The sequence below is a fragment of the Rhinolophus hipposideros genome (assembly GCF_964194185.1).
Source record: "Rhinolophus hipposideros genome assembly, chromosome: 2".
In the NCBI taxonomy this organism is placed as follows: Eukaryota; Metazoa; Chordata; class Mammalia; order Chiroptera; family Rhinolophidae; genus Rhinolophus; species Rhinolophus hipposideros.
In genome coordinates this window covers 5,737,959-5,757,903 of record NC_138048.1, presented here as the reverse complement: position 1 = coordinate 5,757,903, position 19,945 = coordinate 5,737,959, and the positions used below count along the sequence as shown (strand labels likewise).

The following is a 19,945-nucleotide window of genomic DNA, read 5'->3' as shown; positions in this document are numbered from 1 at the left end:
ATGGAGCGTAGCATAGTGCACAGTACAGAGAGGCTTTCAGATGCGGCTAGACGCGGTGTCATGTGGTATCGGGGAAGTCTAGAAGGGTTGTGGAATGAAGTGTGATAAACCTCAGGACCTATGGAGGCCACCGTTTAGGGCAAAAACGAATCCATGTACTAGGCTAGCCCCGGTAGGAATCCAGACACACAGTAGTGTGAGCTTTCTTGGTTACGGATTTCCTCCAGCCTTCAGTATAGGTAGTGAGGAAGTGGAACCTAGAGAGCTGAGGCTGGGTGCCCACTGGGCTTTGCCAACCAGGTTTATATTGGGCTTGATGTTAAGTAAAATTGGAACTAATGATATTATTTTATCCTTTTCTTTTGTGTTTATTTTAAATTTTATTACCCCTTAATTTCACAAATGTTTCCCCAAAAATAATACCTAACTGGAAAATAAGCCCTAGCATGATTTTTAAGGATGCCATTTCCTGAACATAAGCCGTAATGTGTCTTTTGGAGCAAATCTTAATATAAGACTTGGTCTTATTTTCGGGGAAACATGGTAGTATATATACCATGATTTCGGGAACTCCTGGCTTTGTTTTGATGAAACAAAGATGAAAGGCATGTGCTAGGGCAAGGGGGCTACTTCCTGCTCCCTCACAGGCAGGTGTGTCAACGCGCACATTTGGGAGCCAGCTGCCGAGGCCAAGGCCAATGTGACAAGCACGGCTCCAAGTCCCCCTGCTTAGTTGTGCTTAGCCAGTGTCTCACACTGATGAATTACTGTTAAGCTTTTGAGGGTGATGGATGAGGTAAAGAAGATGATATTTGACTTGATGCCCTCCGTGTTTCCCTGAATGACCGACCCATTTTGGTTCAGTGGGAAACTTTCTTAAGGGCTGGTCGGGAGTCACTGAGCTCCCAGGGCTTTCAGAGTTTATCATATAGATTTCCTGCCAGGTTGAAAAGTGTGATGGAAACTTTCTTCATTTTCTTCTAATCTGAACAAGTAGAAATAAAATATGAAAAATACTTTTTGTGCCCCCCCCACCCCACTATACTCTACTTTTGAAATGGTAAAATGAGGAATGCCGTTTCATAGGGTGGATGACACTGAAGAATTATGACCTGACCTGGGGATCAAGTTGTTTTCTTTCTAGTATGATGATCTAGTGAAACGTTTACAGAGTGGTTGCTATGTAATACTATGCGAATTGCCGATGACTTCCAGTTTTTGTGATACTGTCATCATTTGCATTTTGTTCAGGGATGAAATGTTGATTTCATTTATAGGTCCTTGGTCAAGGAGAAGAGTGGAGAGGTGGTGATGGAATTAATAGTATTGGCGGGGGCCAAAAAGTCAGATTAATGAAAGAAGTTATGGAACAGTATGCCAGTCAAGAGGACCTGGTTGTCTTGTTTACTGAATGGTAAGAGAAATAACCTGTAGATTTTTCAGTCTCTATTAAATTATTTTTTAAGAGTTGAAATCCATATGTGCAGATTGTATATTCAATCATTTTATCCACAAGGAATCATTGTTTTAAAAAGTAAATTTTACTTACAATTATGAAACCAGGGTCTGTCATAGGTATGTAATATGATCAAATTTGATGAGTTGCCAGAAACACCAGTGAGAAAACGAACTAACGTTTTTGTGAAATTCATGTTTCAATCTTGACTTAGAGATGGAGTGACGATCAGGCTGAGTTTTTCTATTGAGGAGAGTAACTCACAGGATTCTGGCCCACCGGGAGGAAATAGATCATGTCAAGTTACCAGTGAGAAGGAAGAAAGCCTGTGTTTATTAAGAAAAACCTTTCCAATGTGTAAATCTCTTTGTTTACTACTTTACTTTACTCCTCCTTAATTTTGAGTGTCCACTCTCTTTCTTTACCTTCTTCTTACATGTTTTTAATAATGTCAAGTTGTTGTGAATCGTTTGTTGTTGGCACCTTCTTCCATTTTTCTCTACCATTTTTTATCTTTATGGTTTGGTCATTGAGTGCTCATTTGAAATCCCCTTGCATTTTCCCCTCTAACTTAGGAAAGTTTATTTATATCTCTCCCTCAATATGAAAATTTCAAATCATAAATTATTCTAGATGAAAGTATGACTAATGCTTTTTATGCAAAGGTGTAAATAACAAAGTGAGAAATTTTGAAATGAAAATAGACAGAATGAATTCCTCGTGTCATCAACACTCAAAAGTTTTGAAAGGATTCATGTACCTGCATCTTTAGAATTTCCCTAATATCTCCTAGGGAAAGAAAATTAAGTTCTGCTTATAGTTATTTATTCTTGCACCATGAGATGTGGTATAGCTGGTATTAACTTATGTATTGGGAATTTTTCTACAGAATCTATTATTCGTTTATTCTTGGGAAAAAAGTAAGAGATTATAACTGTTTGGATTGGATATTCAGTATGTTTTGGTTTAAAATTAGTGTGGATTTCAAATAACTATTTTGGTCATCTTGAACTTGCCACATATATATTTCGATTTTGACCTTGAGGGAGAGTCTCCTTGGAAAATTTATCACATATCAGCTAGTAACGGTTTTAGGTTTTCAAGCCTCTTTTTGCATTTTAGGAAGAACTCGTTTTGCTCCACTTTAACTCTCCTATCCCATTCCCTCTCCTGCTACCCTCACAGAGTTAGTCTTGGAAGAAACTGGTTTAATAAGGAGCCAGTTTGTTTCTAATGAGGAAAGAGACTCTGTGACACATCTGAAGACTGACTGAAATTGCATTTGTTTATTTAGATGATACTTTAAGACCCAGCTTGATAAAAAAGATGACAAAATTTTTTTAAATTAATTTTGTTTTTAATTGGGGAACAGTGTTTTCCCAGGACCCATCAGCTCCAAGTCAAGTTGTTTTTTTTTTTTTTTCTTTTCTTTTTCAATCTCATTGTGGAGGGCGTAGCTCAGCTCCAGGTCAAGTTGTTTTCAATCTAGTTGTGGAGGGCGCAGCTCACTGGCCCATGTGGGAATCAAAACAGTGACCTTGGTGTTTTGAGCACTGCGCTCTAACCACTGAGCAAACTGGCCGCCTGACAATAACATTTTAATGGAAGGCATGTGTGTGCCTGGTGCTATTAGTGTTTGGAATATATCAGTGAACCAAACAGAAAAAAATTCTGACGTCTTCCTCTGGGAGAACAGCCAGCTAACTGAAAACATTCAGGTGCATCTCAGCCAAGCCATTGTCTAAGAAGAATCACTAACATTTTTTTCATCATCACTTACCTAGTCTGTCTTGGAATAACCTACGGATGATGAGAAAGTAAACAAGGAAAAGAGGGATGGAAAATTGGTGCCACTTTAGAACTTTTTGCCCCTCTTATTTTTTTAAGCAACACCTTTAAAAAAAAATTATTGTATACAGAGTGATCAATGCAATTGATGATTATGGAGAAATGAATTAGGCTGTTTGTAAATTGTTTGAAATAGGATACCCATTCTGTAACAAAATTGCCAGTGTCCTAACTACACTTACATCTGGTTGAGGCTAGAATTCAGAATGTATTAATTTTAATAAACAAATTCCTATTACATGATTTTTTTAAGGACAATTCAACTGTAATCATTAGCTTTTTGGAAGCATGGGTCACTACTATTTGAAAAAAATACAAAGATTTATATACTTAAAGGTTTATTCCTACAAACTTATATCTGTGCTGAGTACAGTAAAATATAAACCAGCAGAGTTCAGATCCTAAAATAATCATGTGATGGAATCCTTTTGGCTATCAGATAAATGCCTAATAAAAACTTTGGTTATTTGTTTTATTCTTTTTTTTTTAGACATGAGAAAATTCTTCAAAAGAAAAGTAGTTAGAAATAAAGTTGGTGCAACTATTTGAGTGTGAATTTGGACTGAGCAGACCTTTATATTTTTTGGCGGCACTAAATATTAATGCCATTAATCAAAATGCTGATGTGCTCCATTTTGAAAGACTCCCAGTATATGCAATATTTGAAAGACATACTCGGTGGTGGTTATTGGCCTCACCAAAAGGAGGATTTCCTATATGAGAATATCTACCCAAGGATTTATTTAGATTATTTATAGAAACTCCTGATTCATTTAAATATTTGTTTAAAGGTGATTAACTGTGTGACTTTGAAGTAAGGTAAAGGAATTGACTTTGTAATGTATAGGCTCTTGCTAACTAATGATAACAGTAAGAAAACAACTTAAAAGACTGGAATGGTAGTCAATATTATAATACAAAAGTTAATGTAGAATTAAAATGAATATAAAATAAAACCATTATTATAGCAGTTTTCTAGGTGGCTCTGGTCTGGGAGATTGATCCAAAGTAAATAAACACTGGCTGAAAATTGAGGGGAAATCTTAGTCACACAAATCTTTGCTATTAGCCTATATGCCTTATCACCTTCATCGTATATTGCTAGCTTCTGTTCACTAATTGAATTATAATTTCTTATATATTTCAGACAGTGAAGCTAGGGGCTATACCTAATTTACATATCAGGAGGGTAAATAGCAAAGAATCAGTAAATATTAGGTAATAGTAAATTGCATTAAAAGAGGGAGAAACATCTTTCAAGAGTGAGAAACAAGGTGGACGCTTTGAAACTTTTTAAAGATTATTTTTCTTTTTCTATTTGGAGAAATAGAATAACTACTAAAGGCAGGAAAACATCCAGATTTTCTAAATTTCAAAGATTGAGATTATTAAAAGATTGAATTTAGATTAGAAACTATGAAAATGATGCTGTTGGTTCTAATCTGTCAGATGTCAGCCAATGTTTGTTTCTTTTGGCTGCTAATTAAATATTATGGAAAAAGTGAGATCAGTGAGTGGATTTTTCACTTTACATTCAAGATACAAGTCTGGAGCACAAACTGTGATCCAGACATTAAACTTAACACTATAGAAAAAGAGACAAACACATATCATACCCTCAAGGAATTCTCATATTATACTAATTCTGCAACCAAACTGAAGAAATCTAATTTGGAAAAAAAAATGTATGTCTTTGGAAAATTTGAATGTTGACATAATCTCCTTAGAATCATGTTCTTTCAGAAAATTGTGAGAGATTGCTTTATTGGAACAGTTTGCTAATTGTGAAAATACTTTTATGATTTTGTTACTGGTATAAGTATACTTATGACAATTATACAGGTGGCCAAATCCTGTCTTATTTTTTCTAGGAAATTAATATTTTATGACTCATAATTCAGAAAACATGCCCAGCATACCTGCATTTTATATTGTCTGACATAGTTTATACAGGACACAGAGTAAAAATTTTCTGAAAGCAAAGCTTTTCAAGTATGGTGGCTCTAATTTTAACAAACTATGGCAGATTTATTTGATGGTCTCCTCCATCCTGGCAGTGATGACAATTTAAGTGTGCAGACACAAAGAACGTAGTCATTAGCGATGGACAACATGTCATTACATGAGTATGAAGGAAAGCCAAAACACATCAAAGTTCTCAGTTTCTATACTGCTTTTTGCCTTTTTCCTTTTTTTTTTTGAAGGAAAGATTGAGTCATTAGCTGTCACTTAAATTATCTCACTGCCTTCTGGCTTATCCAGAATAGTGAAATATCTTTAGAAATTATGTATAAGTGACTTTTATTTTTTCAGATTGTTCAAATGTTGTTGTTAATATTTACTGAGTATATTAGTTGGAATGTTGGAATGAGGAAGAAACAGATTATATGCAAAAGAAGCACTGGGTGTTTACGTATATCTATATTGGTATATGTTACTCTTGTATGACATTAATTTGCCTGTTTTATGTACATATATATACATATATGTGTATATATACATATATATATATATATAGATATATATATTGTTTTTCCAAAACCAGATTATTTACTCCTTGAATTTAGTTTGAGTAAACATGTACTAAATATCTATTAAGTGCAAAATATGGTGCTAGCTGCTGTGGCCAGACGGGGGGCTGACTGGTGGGGGTACAGAAACCTTGCCCTCTGGATACAGTTTTCTATCATAGCTTTCTAAATGTTGTATCTGGCATTGTCTAGCTACATAATAATAAATTCTATGAATTAAAAATAAAGGTTTTTTTAATTCATTGACTCAGTGAATACTTGTGCACAAAATATGTGTCAGATTTTAAAGTCCTAATGTTGCAGATATTAAATTTAACTCACGTTTTAAAACTAAAGGGAGATTTTCATTAGTTAAACATTTGTTTTTAATTTTAATTTTTGTGTTTTTTTTTTTTGTTGGGGACCTGTGTGTTTTTCCAGGACCCAACAGCTACATGTCAAGTCTTTTTTTTTTTTCAATCTAGTGGTAGGGGGTACAGCTCAGCTCCAAGTCAAGTCATTGTTTTCAATCTAGTTGTGGAAGGCGCAGCTCACTGGTCCAAGTGGGAATCGAACCTGCGACGCTGGTGTTACAGCACTGCACTCTAACCGCTAAGCAAACCGGCTGCCCCAAGTTAACCATTTATTAACCGTTTATTTAAAAAATAATGAGACTGATCCAGAAACAGCCAGTGATGGTGATTCATGGCCCCACGGGTAGCTAGCCGTGTGAGCATTTTGATGTCTTCCCACCATTCTCTCCGTAGCTGCCCTCTCTGCACATGTCACTCCAGCCGTAGGCCACTCTCAAAAAATAGTCTGGAGAAAACAACCCTCCAGCCAGGCCTTTTCTCACTGACTCCTATCTCTACCCAGCCCCAGTAAGAGTTCTCTGTTCAGGAAACAAAATTATATTCCATTTGAAGGAAAATCCTCCCAGGAATATTTCATTTTTAATGTAAGTACCTACTTTATACAAGCTAATTTCTTCCCCTTCCTCCAAAATCCCTCCAATAAATTTTAATAATTTTCACTGTGATTTTATTGCAATTTATTCTGCAAGTTCAACTGGGTGGACATTTTCAACTGTTTTTTCTTTTGGGGGGAGCATTTAGGGGAGGTTCCGTAGTATTGATTTATGGTATTAATTAGCTATGGAAATATGTACATGTATTTAAGGTGAAGATATGATTAAAGGTATGTTGCTACTTGTATGCTTCAATTTCATCAGACTTTAGCTTTTAAACAGTAGCCTCTAATAATTTGAATGATTATAGCTTTGGGCTTAAGTTTATAGCGTTGATGATGAAGAAAGTGTTAGATTGGGGAGGAACAAATAAGAAGGATTGGGGAACACTTGTTGCCTCTTTTTGGATACCCAGTAGCTTTTGCTTCTTGTAGAGACTTGGGATGATTCATTCATTCTTTATTCATTCATTTGTTCAACCAGTATTTATTGACAATCTTCCAAGTCCAACGTAGAGGAATACACACATGAATGGAGACATGGATCTGGCGTCTGAAAGAAGAACACACAGTCTGGTACAAGACAGGCGCTACCAGCATGATGAAAGCAGAAAATAAAATGTTCCGTGAAAGGGGAGAGGAAAAGAGCTGTGGGAGTTAAGAGGAAGGAAACGATCTTTTCCATTTATAGTAATGAAGTGGAGGTTTGAAGAGGAGGTGACATTGAAATGGGCCTTGCGGGGGAATAGTTTGGATCTGACTGGGAAATGCCATGCCAAGCAGAGGAAACACCATGAGTAAAGACATGGATGACAGATCAAAAAATTTAGTTTGGCTTCAGAACAGGCTATTTAATAGAAAGTTATTAATGTCAGGCTGAGTCATTCAGACTATTTATTTTATAGGCCAGAGTAGGTAAACTGTTGTCCAGCCCACTGCCTGGTTTGTGTATAGTTTTATAGGGACACAGCCATGCCCATTTGTTTATGTAATGCCTATGGCTGCTTTTGTACCACGACAACAGGGCTGAGTCATTGTGACAGAGACCATGTGGCTCTCAAGGCTTAAATATTTCTGTAAAAGGCTAGATGGTAAATATTTGTTAACTCCTGCTTTAGACCATATTTGAGAACCATTGATCTGGTCTGGGGACCGGCACAAAATGGTTTTCAGGAGAGGGTCAGTCTTCATTAGAAGTGGAGAGGGGATGTGTAATATGGAGGCTTGTAGGGTTTTTGCATTAATCCAGTCCACTGTCTTCTAGTGGGAGTGGAGAGGAATCGAATGCTAAATAGATTAAGTAAAAAATTTGATGAGTGAAGGTAGGAGGTAAGGTTGAATGAAAGATTTTCAGTTTGGGTGACGGTGTGGTTGACGGTGCCCCAGAAACGGGGAACACAGAGGACAAATGGTTGCAGGAGTTTCATTTATGTCTTAGGAGACAAAACACTGACAAACGTGGTCCAGAACTCAATATGACCTCATAAGGTGAAACCTTATGGTTTTGGCAGGACTCAGGAAAATTTATCACAGTAAACCATGGAACGGTTTATTTTATTTTCATATTTAAATGGACTGAATTCCTATGAGAGTTATTTTTGTGAACTTTTTACATTAAAAAAAACAAACAAAACTTGACTATTTGGGGTTTTGTGGCCAAAGGAATTTTAAGTAGAAATACTTTGTTTCCTTTTGAAAAGTTTTAAGTCAGTTCAAAGAGATTTTCTAAAATAGTTACCCGTAAACACAGAAATAACATGTGCCACTGGAATAAAATGGGAATGTTTCAGCAATCTTACATTTTTTAAGAAATCAAATTCTCATTTGAATTATGTGAAGATAATTTTTGCCTTCACAGTTTGCTTTGAAATAATTGCGTTCTGTTGTAAAGGTAATGCATGTTTATAAAATACTAAATTATAAAAGTAAAAGTTGCCACAACTCCTCTTTTTTAAGCTACTGACTTCTGTTAATAGTTTGAGGTACACTATGCAGATATTGTATCCTTTGCTAAGGTTTTAAAGACAAAACATTTACTTTCCAAATGTGCATTCACAACTTTGAATACATGATGCTACCTGCAAAATTTCTGAGTCACTTTGGCCCAAGTCTCCAGTCATATGATTCTGACATAGTAAGCGCTTTTCCATCTCCAGACAAGACATTGGGGTTAGTTACTCTGCAACTTGTCTGGCACCCTCAGTTTAGAAGGTGTGGTTTGTTTGCCTTGCTTTTCACGGCTCAGTTACCCATAAAACTGGTCTTATTCCCTAACCTTGAATGTATAAAAAAATTATAACAACTAGTAGTCTTCAGGAAAATATCCTTGTTAGAAAAGACGGGATTATTTTAGGAGGCAGAATTTGAAAGTGATCATACTGAGGAAATCAGCTGCACTTATTTATAAGAAAAACAGAAACTTGATATATTTATATAAATTATTTTGTGACATCACATTAATTCAGTTTTTTTTTTATATAAACAGGCAGGGAAAAGTTGGTTTTAGTCAGATCAAATTTATTCTGTTTTAAAATTTATCTTAAAACGTGTGTCGGGCTAAAAATAAAATTATTTTAAACTACAGATTGGTGTAAACGTAAAGGGGACTTTTCCATCTGCTTCTCCCCCTTACTTCAGTCTCTTGTAGTAACAATAATATTATTTTTTTTAACTTTATTAATTGTTTTAGTGTACCATGTATTGTTATTAATTTTTACTTTTATTTACAATAACTTGATGAGCTATAGATGCTACTTTCTCCTGCATTTTATACATAAAGAAACTGAAGCATAAAGATTTTAAGTAACTAACTTGTCTAAGGTTACTTAGATGGCAAGTGGCAGAGCTGGGGTTAGAAACCCAACTGGCCGACTTCACGTGGTATGCCCTGAGTCACTTTATGATTTTGTTATTAATAGTATTAACAGTTTCTTGCCTGTTGATCCTGGAATAAAAAACTATGTACCAAAATATGTATAATTTTGAATTATTAGTTTTCTTTAATTGAAATAAAAATAGATGATAGCATTTAAATCCTCTAGGACAATTTAAAAGGAAAAGAAATAGTCTCTCTCCAATCCCGACCCAATTTTTACTATTTACGACAAAACTAGGTAGGCATAATTTAGTTGCACATTAACAACATTTGAATTCTCATTTGTTCGTTTGTTTTTTCTCAAGATTCAGAAGTAGACTATATGGTGAGGATGTATATGTCAATTATGTTTTACTTGTAAGGTCTGTTTCACCACAAAGGAGAAAGGGAGGGAGAGAGGAAGCAGAGGGCAGGCCAAAGCACAGGACCCGGAGATGACAGACTGTCCACTCACATATCATTGGACAGATTTTGTCATGTGGCCATATCTAGCTTCACAGTGGTCTTTGGCAGGATGGCCACATGCTCATTTAACACCGGAGATTGTTATGAAAATAAAGGCATGGGAATGTATATGGGTTGGGGGAGGGGTCAGTTAGCATCTCTGCTACGAGTATAAACTTACTCTGTTCTTGCTAAAGTAATTAAACAATTTCATTGGGTTCCTGCTTTTCTAGAGATGAGCAATAGTATATTTTATTTTGATAAAATAATTCATATAGGGAAAGTTAGCAAACGTTGCCTGATGCATTACTCCTGTCCTAGCTTACGTAGTAAGCCCCTTGAGGGCAGGTCTGGCTGAGAAGGTCAGGCAGCGCAGCAGTGCATCCCAGCTTCTGACTGGAGGAAGACCTGGTGCTGGTTGCAGGAGCATTGGTGTGCTCTTACCGTTTCTTACCTGGAATGTTAAGTCATTAAATCACCGTTTTTGGAAACCTGTGGCCTTGAAGTGTTCTGATATAATAAATAATAATAATAATAATAATAATGCAAAAGAATCTGTGGTTGTAGCAAGAATAGAGAACACATTGCAGAGTGGAAACACACGGTATTAGGTAGTGGCTTTTATATTTCATATTTTGTTAAGTCATTGTGATTCTGTGAATAGACTATGAGGAATAAAGTCTCCGGAAAATTATAGACATTAAATCATGGTGTCAATTTTTACATTTTTTTCCAAATTTATTGAGCTTTAAAAAGATGTGCTTATCTGTACACTTTATTTTAGGATTACAGGCTAACTAGTGATTAAAATATAAATTTAATATATAAATAGTGATGACATTTAGTAGTTGGACACGTTTTTTCAAGATAAGGAAATTTTCAGAAATAATGGATGGGTACAAATTAAACTAAACATTAGGCAGTTACAGTGGTAGCTTCTGTAAATGATTGTATCTATATTAAGTTAGATAGCAAGTTACTGACTTTTTAACATTTAACATTTAATACTGTGTTAGAATTTTGATTTTGGAGAATAAGTGATTATTAAAAAAATATAAAGACTAATACTAAAAAAAGCTGTTTTGTATTTGGACCTCATTTGCCAATGTAATGCAAACACTAATAATTTAATACAATCCATATAATTTAAGCTGAGGGAAAATTGTTTGGTGTAGTCTATAGATAGTTGGTATTAATCTTGTGTTGGATTCTAAATTCTGATTTTTATTAGAAACTGTTTCTTGGTTTATGTGCCTAAATGCTGAGAAGTGTATTTGAAAACGTGTTTCCCCCTTACTAAACAGCTTTGATGTCATATTTGCTGGTGGTCCAGAGGAAGTTCTAAAAAAGTTCCAAAAGTCAAACCACAAAGTAGTCTTTGCAGCAGATGGAATTCTGTGGCCAGATAAAAGACTAGCGGACAAGTATCCTGTTGTGCACATTGGGAAACGCTACCTGAATTCAGGAGGTAAGATCCTGGCAGAAAGTGTAGTGTAAGTCATAGTAGATTAGAAATATTGATGAAACAACCTTTTTTCTTTGGAATATGTAACTATAGACACAAAGTTTTAAATAACCATTATCTTATTACTATAGAAAAATTATATCGGTTTAAAATCCACAGTGTATTTTATAGTTGACAAAGCCTTTTCCCACATATCATATGATGTTCCTAACAACAGTTTTATTATTTCCAAATTATAAGAGAAAACCCATGTTCCTCTAATTCAAGTGACTTTTCCTAAAGACATTCAGTTGTTAAAGGAAAAACAACGTGGATCTGGGTCTTCTGATTATAGTGTCATTGAGAATTTTCTGGCTGTAGGATAATGCATTTAGTAAATTCTCTTACTTAGGAGAAAGTGCAAACTACAATCATATAGCTTTAAAAAATAGCCATTATTTAATTTTATCTGTATTTTAAATAATATTGTAGTAAATGAGTGATTTGTCTTGAAATCCCTACTCAAAAAGATTCAACGTTGAGTGTCTGGGTATACTTAAAATGCTGCATTAGCTATGCCACCATGAATTAAAGGAACAGATTATCACATTTCCCACCCTCCTTTCAAAAACTAAAATAAAATTTGACTTTGGACATTATGACTACAAAATGTTTTCCTTAGACTGCAGTTAATATAAACATATGTCCAGAAAGTATAACTAAATAAGACATGGGACACGTTAGAGCAAGTTGGCTCTTTGCAAACTTGGAAATTGCAAGCCACATTCGGAGAACAGATTTTTGGGGGTGATGTACATATCTATATCTGTATCTATATCTATATACGTATACCTGTACCTATACCTATACCTATACCTGTATCTATCTAACTGTTGCTATTCAGTTTAGTTTAAATAAGTGCTGCTTGAGGTAGCATATATCTGAATTCCAGGTTTTGCTAGGCTACTTACAGAAATGAAACCTTTAGCAAGTAATTTGCTTTCTCTGAGATACCTCAATTTCAGCTCTATTCATCTGTACTTTTTATTTCAGGAACCCTTTCTTTCAGTTGTACCTTGGAATGTTTTCAGCCCATATAAATATTACACTTCTAAAACCTTAAATTCCAGTCTGTGCTGTTTAGTTTCAGCTCACTTTTTCTCTCCATCTCAATACAACTACAGTTCATGGTTTTGGGGATCTCTTGACCATTTTCTTTTCTCCGAATCTATCGAGAACCTTTGGATTTTACTTTTGTATTCAAGTCAGAACCTAGGGTTTGCCTATTGGTCACTCTGTCCTCATGGTCTTAGCAGTCTTTCTCTGTTAGATTTCTAGCTCATACACTGACAAAGCCTCTCCCTAAGAGGACTTCCCACTTTTGACTTCTCCATCTGCACGCTTGAATTGTATAAATTGGTGCTGTTTCTACCTTCAAACCTCTAAACTCTCAGGTCCTCAGTATGATTACCTTTTAACTTTCCTAAGTCCTACATAGTTTAAAACCATTTAGCTATGGAACTCTGGGATGCTTTATTTTATATTTATTAATTTTTCCAAATATAATATACATAGTGAAATATCATATGTAAATTCATCCAGATAGTGATATATCTATGCAGGAATTTAATCACATATAGATGCACAGTATTGTGGAAACAGCAAAAAACTGCCAAGTGAATACCTTTGTAAGCAAGTTTAATTAAGGAAAAGGTGTTTTTAAGTGGGAAAGAGATCATACAAGGGTATCAAAACATAATCCTTATGCTTTCTGTCATCAAAATAATTAAAGAGATAGTACAAAATCTAAATACATTCGATAAAAGTTTATGTAATTTCATGAATGATATATTGAAAACTATTTAAGGCACATGAGTTTCATTTCTGGGTATATCATTTCATTTGAAAAGTACCGTGGAGTGTGAACATATTTCCTTCTGAGGAAAATTTCAGAATATTAGAAATTTTATTAGTTTGAAACAATACAGCAGTTTAATAGAAAATGTAAATCATAAAATATATATCACATACTATGAAAATGGATGTGCAGTTGACCCTACAACAATGCGGGGTTAAGGGCACTGGGCCACCCCCCATCGCCTAGTCAAAAATTCACATAGAACTTCTGACTCCCCCAAAACATAGTAGTCCCTTGGTATCCGAGGGGAATTGGTTCCAGGACAGCCGGCAGATAGTAAAATCTGCAGATGCTCAAGTCCCTTATATAAAATGGCATAAAAGAATGTATACAGTTGGTCCTACGCATTCATGGATTCCCAGCCTTGGATGGAAAATACTGTTTTTGATCTGTAGCTGGCTGAATCCAAGGATAGGAAATCCAGGAATATGCAGGCTGTCTGCATATTTATTGAAAAAAATCCACATCTAAGTAGATCCAAGTAGTTCAAACCCGTGTTGTTCAAGGGTCAACTGTAATTCCTTGTAAGTTTTTAAGGAAGTTTGGGACTTATAAAAAAGATAGGGAAACATAATTTTTGAAAACCAGTAATATAAACCATTGAAAATGTCATGGTCTGCTTGCATATATTTTTCATCACAGATGATTAGTTTTGGGATTAAAAATTGTATTATTTTTCAGTGTTTTCGGATTTTTTAATTTTTATTTAGTAAAAATAACAAAAATGAGTAACCAGTGATTGGTTTAGCCGTGTTTTTATTTTGTTTTGTTTCCACTAGGTAAAAAATATTTCTGGACCTATTTCTTTTCATTCTTTTATTCTTAAGAGACAATTTTAATTTTGAGGGTAAAAAATTAGCTTTCCTTTCAATTCTCAGGAGTAAAATCGGTCCCTTTTAAAAAGTATTGCATGTCAATGAAACATTGCAGCTTGGCAGCATTTCTGAAACTCAGAGGAAGACTCAAACGAGGGAAAAGTGATCCTGTTGTCTGTCTTTACAGACAACTGTTATTGGCGAGTTGAATGCTTATTATGCTCCAAGGCCAAGGGGAACGATCCAATTTTCGACTTCCTTTCTCCAGACTATGACACACAAAACCCCGCCGGAGAATGGTTTAGCAAGTACAGTAATGACTAGTTCAAGTAAAGAAAAACATCCCCAAATATCCTAGGCACAGAATTTCTTTGGGATATTTGCCGTCAGTGACAATTCCAACATTCCTTTGATTGCGTTAGCATCTCTGGCACTGACATTAAAACCACCGTAGTAGAGATTTTCTTATTTCAGAAACAGAGAATCCTCTATAAAGGATCCAAGAAGAGCATTTTAGAAGGCTAGAAAGAAAGTCTGTCTTATTCTGTTTTTTTCCTAAACTCTTTTTCCCTTAGGAGCCTTGGAAAACATTAGTTCCCCCTCTTGTATTGATTAATTTTGGGACTGTGTTTATTCACAAAGAATCTGTGATTTGCAACCGGTAGTAAAACTCATTCTATTGTAATTTACATATAAAACAAAGGACTGTCAATAACTCTTATTCTCTCGTGATGAGCTGTGAAGTTCCAGCCCAAGGATTACACCTAATGGCTTTAAAACTGTGTAATAGGTCAAGGGAACTAATATACCATGTTTCCCCCAAAATAAGGCCTAACCGGAAAATAAGCCCTAGCATGATTTTTCAGGATGACATCCCCTGAACATAAGCCCTAATGCATCTTTTGGAGCAAAACTTAATATAAAACCGGGTCTTATTTTCAGGAAAACACGGTAGAAGTGAGTTTTGATCTTTGAATACTAAATTCTTTCTCTGATGTTCTGCAGGATTTATTGGTTATGCGCCGTATGTCCATCGTATAGTTCAACAGTGGCATCTGCAGGATAATGATGATGATCAGCTCTTTTATACTAAAATTTACATCGATCCACTGAAGAGGGTATGTAATGGCTCCCATTTTCAATGTAACCTCCTTGTCCAAGATGGCTACTGGAGCTCCAGCCATTGCCTACATGTTCTGGACAGTTCACAGGCAGAATAGTAAATAAGGGGCCAGCTCAGTTGTGTCAGCTCTCTTTCTCACAAAATACTTTCTCGTACTTTTCTTTGTTCAGAATATATTTACGTGGTTACACAAAATATGCAAAGGAAATTTTGTCCTTTATTTCAAGCATATTTATGGAACTCAGAAATCTGAGTTCTGTAATTAAGGGGGTACTGTTGGGGACAATAGCAGTCTTCCATAGTCTCTAGAGAAAACCTTCCTGAGATTGAGTTAAATGGAACTTTGGAGAAAAATAAAACCAAAGTTCTCTAATTTGAGAACATTTTTAATATATTTATCTAATATAAGTTAATGTTTCATAAATTTACTATATAGAACCGATACAGTTCTAAAATTTACTGCATTGTGTATTTGTGGGTGCTGTCATTAGGAAACAAGTTCTTTTTAAAGTACATTTTACAGTGAGCTTGCAACTATAACTGTTTTTGTTTCTTAGATAAATACTTCAGTCATGTAAATATTTTCATTAGACACTTAATACTTAAGAAACTTTATTCTTCAAATGTTTATTTTTCTTCATCTTTGTTTTTTACTTTCTCTCTTGTGAGCCTGGCATGGCGAGCCTGCCTGAGGACTTGGTGTCTCGCCTGGAGGAGAAACGTCTGATGCTTATCTTTTCTTACTGTGATTCAGCTGTGGAAGGGCTTTGAGTCTTCTTTAGTCTTTGTTCTAGGGCTTTTAAGTCTTTGCTCTAGGATGCTCCCTGTGAAATCTCACTGCTAGGTTTGTGATATTTTAAGTTGTATAAATCCTGTTCAAGTTTCTCTCTAAGCATAACGTTTTACCTGGTTAGCATGTGTCTTAATCTGCTTGGATTGCCACAACAAAATACCAGAGACTGGGTGGCTTAAACAACAGAAATTTATTTTCTTACAGTTCTGGAGTCTAGAAGTCTGAGATCAGGTTGCCAGTATTGTCAGTTTCTGATGAGAGCACTCTTCCTGGCTTGGAGATGGCTGTCTTTTTGTTGTGTCATCACATGGTGGGGATGGGGGTGGGGGGAGGGAGAGAGAGAGGTGGGGGAGGGGAGAGAGAGAGAGAGAGAGAGAGAGAGAGAGAGAAAGAGAGAGAGAGAGAGAGAGAGAGAGAGAGAGAGAGAGAGAGAGAGAGAGAGAGATCGCTCTCTGGTATCTCTTCTTATGAAGGCAACTATCCCATAACCTGAATTTAACCTCCATAGCCTTCCAGTAGCCCCAATTACAAATACCATCACACTGGGAGTTAGGGATTCAACATTTGCAGTTTGAGGGGACACAAACATTCAATCCATAATGGTATGCAAAGACCAGTTTAGAGATATTATTGTGACAGAGCAATGGAGCTGAGAAACTGGTGCATTGAGAATCCTAAAGTTTGTCAAGCAGATTAGTCTTTATGATCAGGTCAACTAATCACCAACCTATTATAGCAGTCCTGAAGTTATGCTGGATCGATAACCCCCAGCGTCAACAGTTTAACCGAGCAGAGGTTGACTTCTCTGGTGGCATGTCCATTATAGGTCAGCAGGGCTTTCTGCTTGTTGCAGTGCATTGGGGATCCTGGCTGATGGAGCAGCCATCTCACTTCTTGCCGGTTCCTGTGCCAGAGAGAAGGAGCACACATTGCCAGTGATTCCTTTTACCTCTGCTAACGATTCACTGGTCAGACTTAGTCAGAAGTTGGCGAGTGGAAAGATTTGGATGTTTCCAAATGAACAGTATGGATACTTTCCCATACCCATACCCATCCTCCAATTTAATCAACTGTAAAATTAATCTTTCTGTCTTTCTGAAGAATATTAATGGAATAATTTACAGACAGGATCTTTAAATTCCCCAAGAGAACAAAGTATACTAATATGTATTGTTTACTGTTTTTGTTCTTATGTTCAATACTATCTCTTTTCTTGTTTTAGGAAGCTATTAACATCACGTTGGATCACAAATGCAAAATTTTCCAGGCCTTAAATGGAGCTGTAGGTATGATTCCTAAATACTGGATTGCTCATATATACAAATGGACACCTGTCTTTTCAACTGTCTGTCCTTTGTTATATCAATTTTGGGGCTAAGGTTTATGGTGTAGATATTGGAACTTTTGAAAAATATTGGATTTGAGCTTAGCTTGATATAGTTAAATATATTCAGTTAAAATCATTTCCTAAGACCAGTGCAAAAAAAAATAAGTCTCTAGCCTGTGGTAACTTGGAATTTAGTATCTCACCATCTGGGGACTGTAGATATATTTTTTAATTAACTGCACCTTATGATTATACATTTTTCATTATAAGTTCTTTGTATTGTGAATCACTCAGAAGCGTAGAATATCAGAGTGTTTTAACCGAGCAGAAAGGTGGCTGGTAACTACGTATGTACATTGCGGAATGTGTGTTTGTGGCATGTGCTTGCGTGAACGTGTGTGTGCCTGTGTGCATTTTCCTAAATAGACATGTATCTTGATAAAATACATTAATACATTAAAATTAATCAATACACTAAGAATCAAAATACATGAATTCATTAAGCATTACACTTGCAAAATTAAAAATACACTGCATTTCAATACAGTTACTACACAATAGCATATAGTAACAGGATTCTCAGAATTGATAGAGTTTAGTTTGGAGTGCTCAGGAAATGTGAGGGAAAGAATCTGAAAACAAACAAACAACAAACAAAACAGTTTCTGCTTCCAGCTGACTTGGGTGTTCCTGGACTTTGCGTTAGGCCTGATTTTCAAGAACAAGAAATAGTATCAGTGGTGTCCAGTTGTAGAAATCTTGCTTATTATGCCTGGCAGTGTTCTATTTGCCATACACATATTGTATTTATCCTCATAATAATCCTTAAAAGGAGGCAGGGATCCCATTTTACAAATGAATACATTGAGAGTGTCTAGGATCACTTCACTATCAAGAGGCAGAGGTAGGATTGCAGATGGCTTCCTTCCGCCAGACACACCTCGGCGGCTTAGCACCTTCATTGGCTGGTGCCAAGTGGGAGGAAAGGAGGCCCTCAGAATCTGTATCTGTGTAGTGCTGTCCTTCGTTTCAGTTTCTGCTGGCTGGGAGTACACAAAGTGTCTGAAAGTGTTGTAGCACATAGAGTAGCACGCATGAGAAATTCCTAACAAGACAGATCAATCGATGTATGCACATATATGTATATATGAATGCACACTCACATTTTAAATTACTAAAATCTGTTTTTTCTTTTAACTCAGATGAAGTTGTTTTGAAATTTGAAAATGGCAAAGCCAGAGCCAAGAATGTGTTTTATGAAACATTACCAGTGGCAATTAATGGAAATGGGCCCACCAAGGTGAGTCACAGTGACCTTTGCCTGTTTTCTTATTTCTTGGAGATAGTCTATTATGTAACATGTAGAATATCTTCTTTTTAAAAAATGTCTTTAAGCAACTTTATCTTGGTGCCAACAATTGACTGGCTTCATCTCTTACACAGTATGTTTGGTTTCATTAGGATTAATCAAACTGATGATTTTTCTTCAGCAGAGAGATGACCATTTATTCTCTTTGTAACACGTTTCATTTTAGTGTTTAATAATAACAGCTGACTTGAGACTAAGCCGCATTTTCTTTGTATAGGGAAGGGGTGTCCAAAATGCAGCCCGTGGGCCAACTGCGGCCCGCGATCCATTGCTAATTGGCCCGCAGCAAATTCCAAAAATATATTTAGTTTACTTAAATAAACTAGGTGAGGCAATAGTACATCACCTCGAGTGAATGGCCCGGCTGTTTGTGTATTTTACCACATACGGCCCTTGGTGAAAAACGTTGAAAAAAGGTTGGACACCCCTGGTATCCAAATGCTGAATATGAACTCATCCCTCATTGCTGAATAGGAATTTTTGAGGTCATTAAGGGATCATTTGTTTCACCTGAGTCATCATTTTCTAAATTAACAACTCAGCTCAGATCGAGGTGTAACTATATGGCCAGAAAGCTTCCTCTTGCACTTGTTTTCTGCCTGGGTTATAATTGACAAACGTAATTTGACTAATGAAATTTTGGATGCATTTCAAATACATATATTTGAGCTTGCTGAAACTATTAATTCATTTCAGATTTATAGATAAGTTTGTAAAGTTTGTATTGCTGGTGTCCAATTAAAATGGAACATGAAATATACTCATGTATGTATATATGTGTATATATATGTGTGTGTATATATACATACATATGTATATATACACACACATATATATGTATACCGTGCTTCCCCCAAAATAAGACCTAGCTGGACCATCTGCTGTAATGCGTCTTTTGGAGCAAAAATCAATATAAGAAATACGGTACGTGTGTGTGTGTGTGTGTGTGTATGTGTGTGTGTATACATACATACATACATACATACATACATACATACATATATATGTATATATACCCTGGGGACAGAGTCCCAGAGAGCAGTTTCCAGGCTCTCAA

The 19,945-nt window shown here is 35.8% G+C and overlaps 1 protein-coding gene across 2 annotated transcripts in view; it reads left to right on the top strand.

Annotated features, from left to right (window-relative positions):
- Positions 1 to 19,945, top strand: part of PLOD2 (procollagen-lysine,2-oxoglutarate 5-dioxygenase 2) — a 100,620-nt gene that overhangs the window by 40,675 nt on the left and 40,000 nt on the right. For both annotated transcript variants that reach the window (XM_081065768.1, XM_081065767.1), the window contains exons 3-7: positions 1,278 to 1,414; positions 11,404 to 11,567; positions 15,282 to 15,394; positions 17,415 to 17,478; positions 18,722 to 18,819. In XM_081065768.1, the coding sequence (XP_080921894.1) occupies positions 1,278 to 1,414; positions 11,404 to 11,567; positions 15,282 to 15,394; positions 17,415 to 17,478; positions 18,722 to 18,819 (576 nt within the window). The remainder of the gene's footprint in view (positions 1 to 1,277; positions 1,415 to 11,403; positions 11,568 to 15,281; positions 15,395 to 17,414; positions 17,479 to 18,721; positions 18,820 to 19,945) is intronic.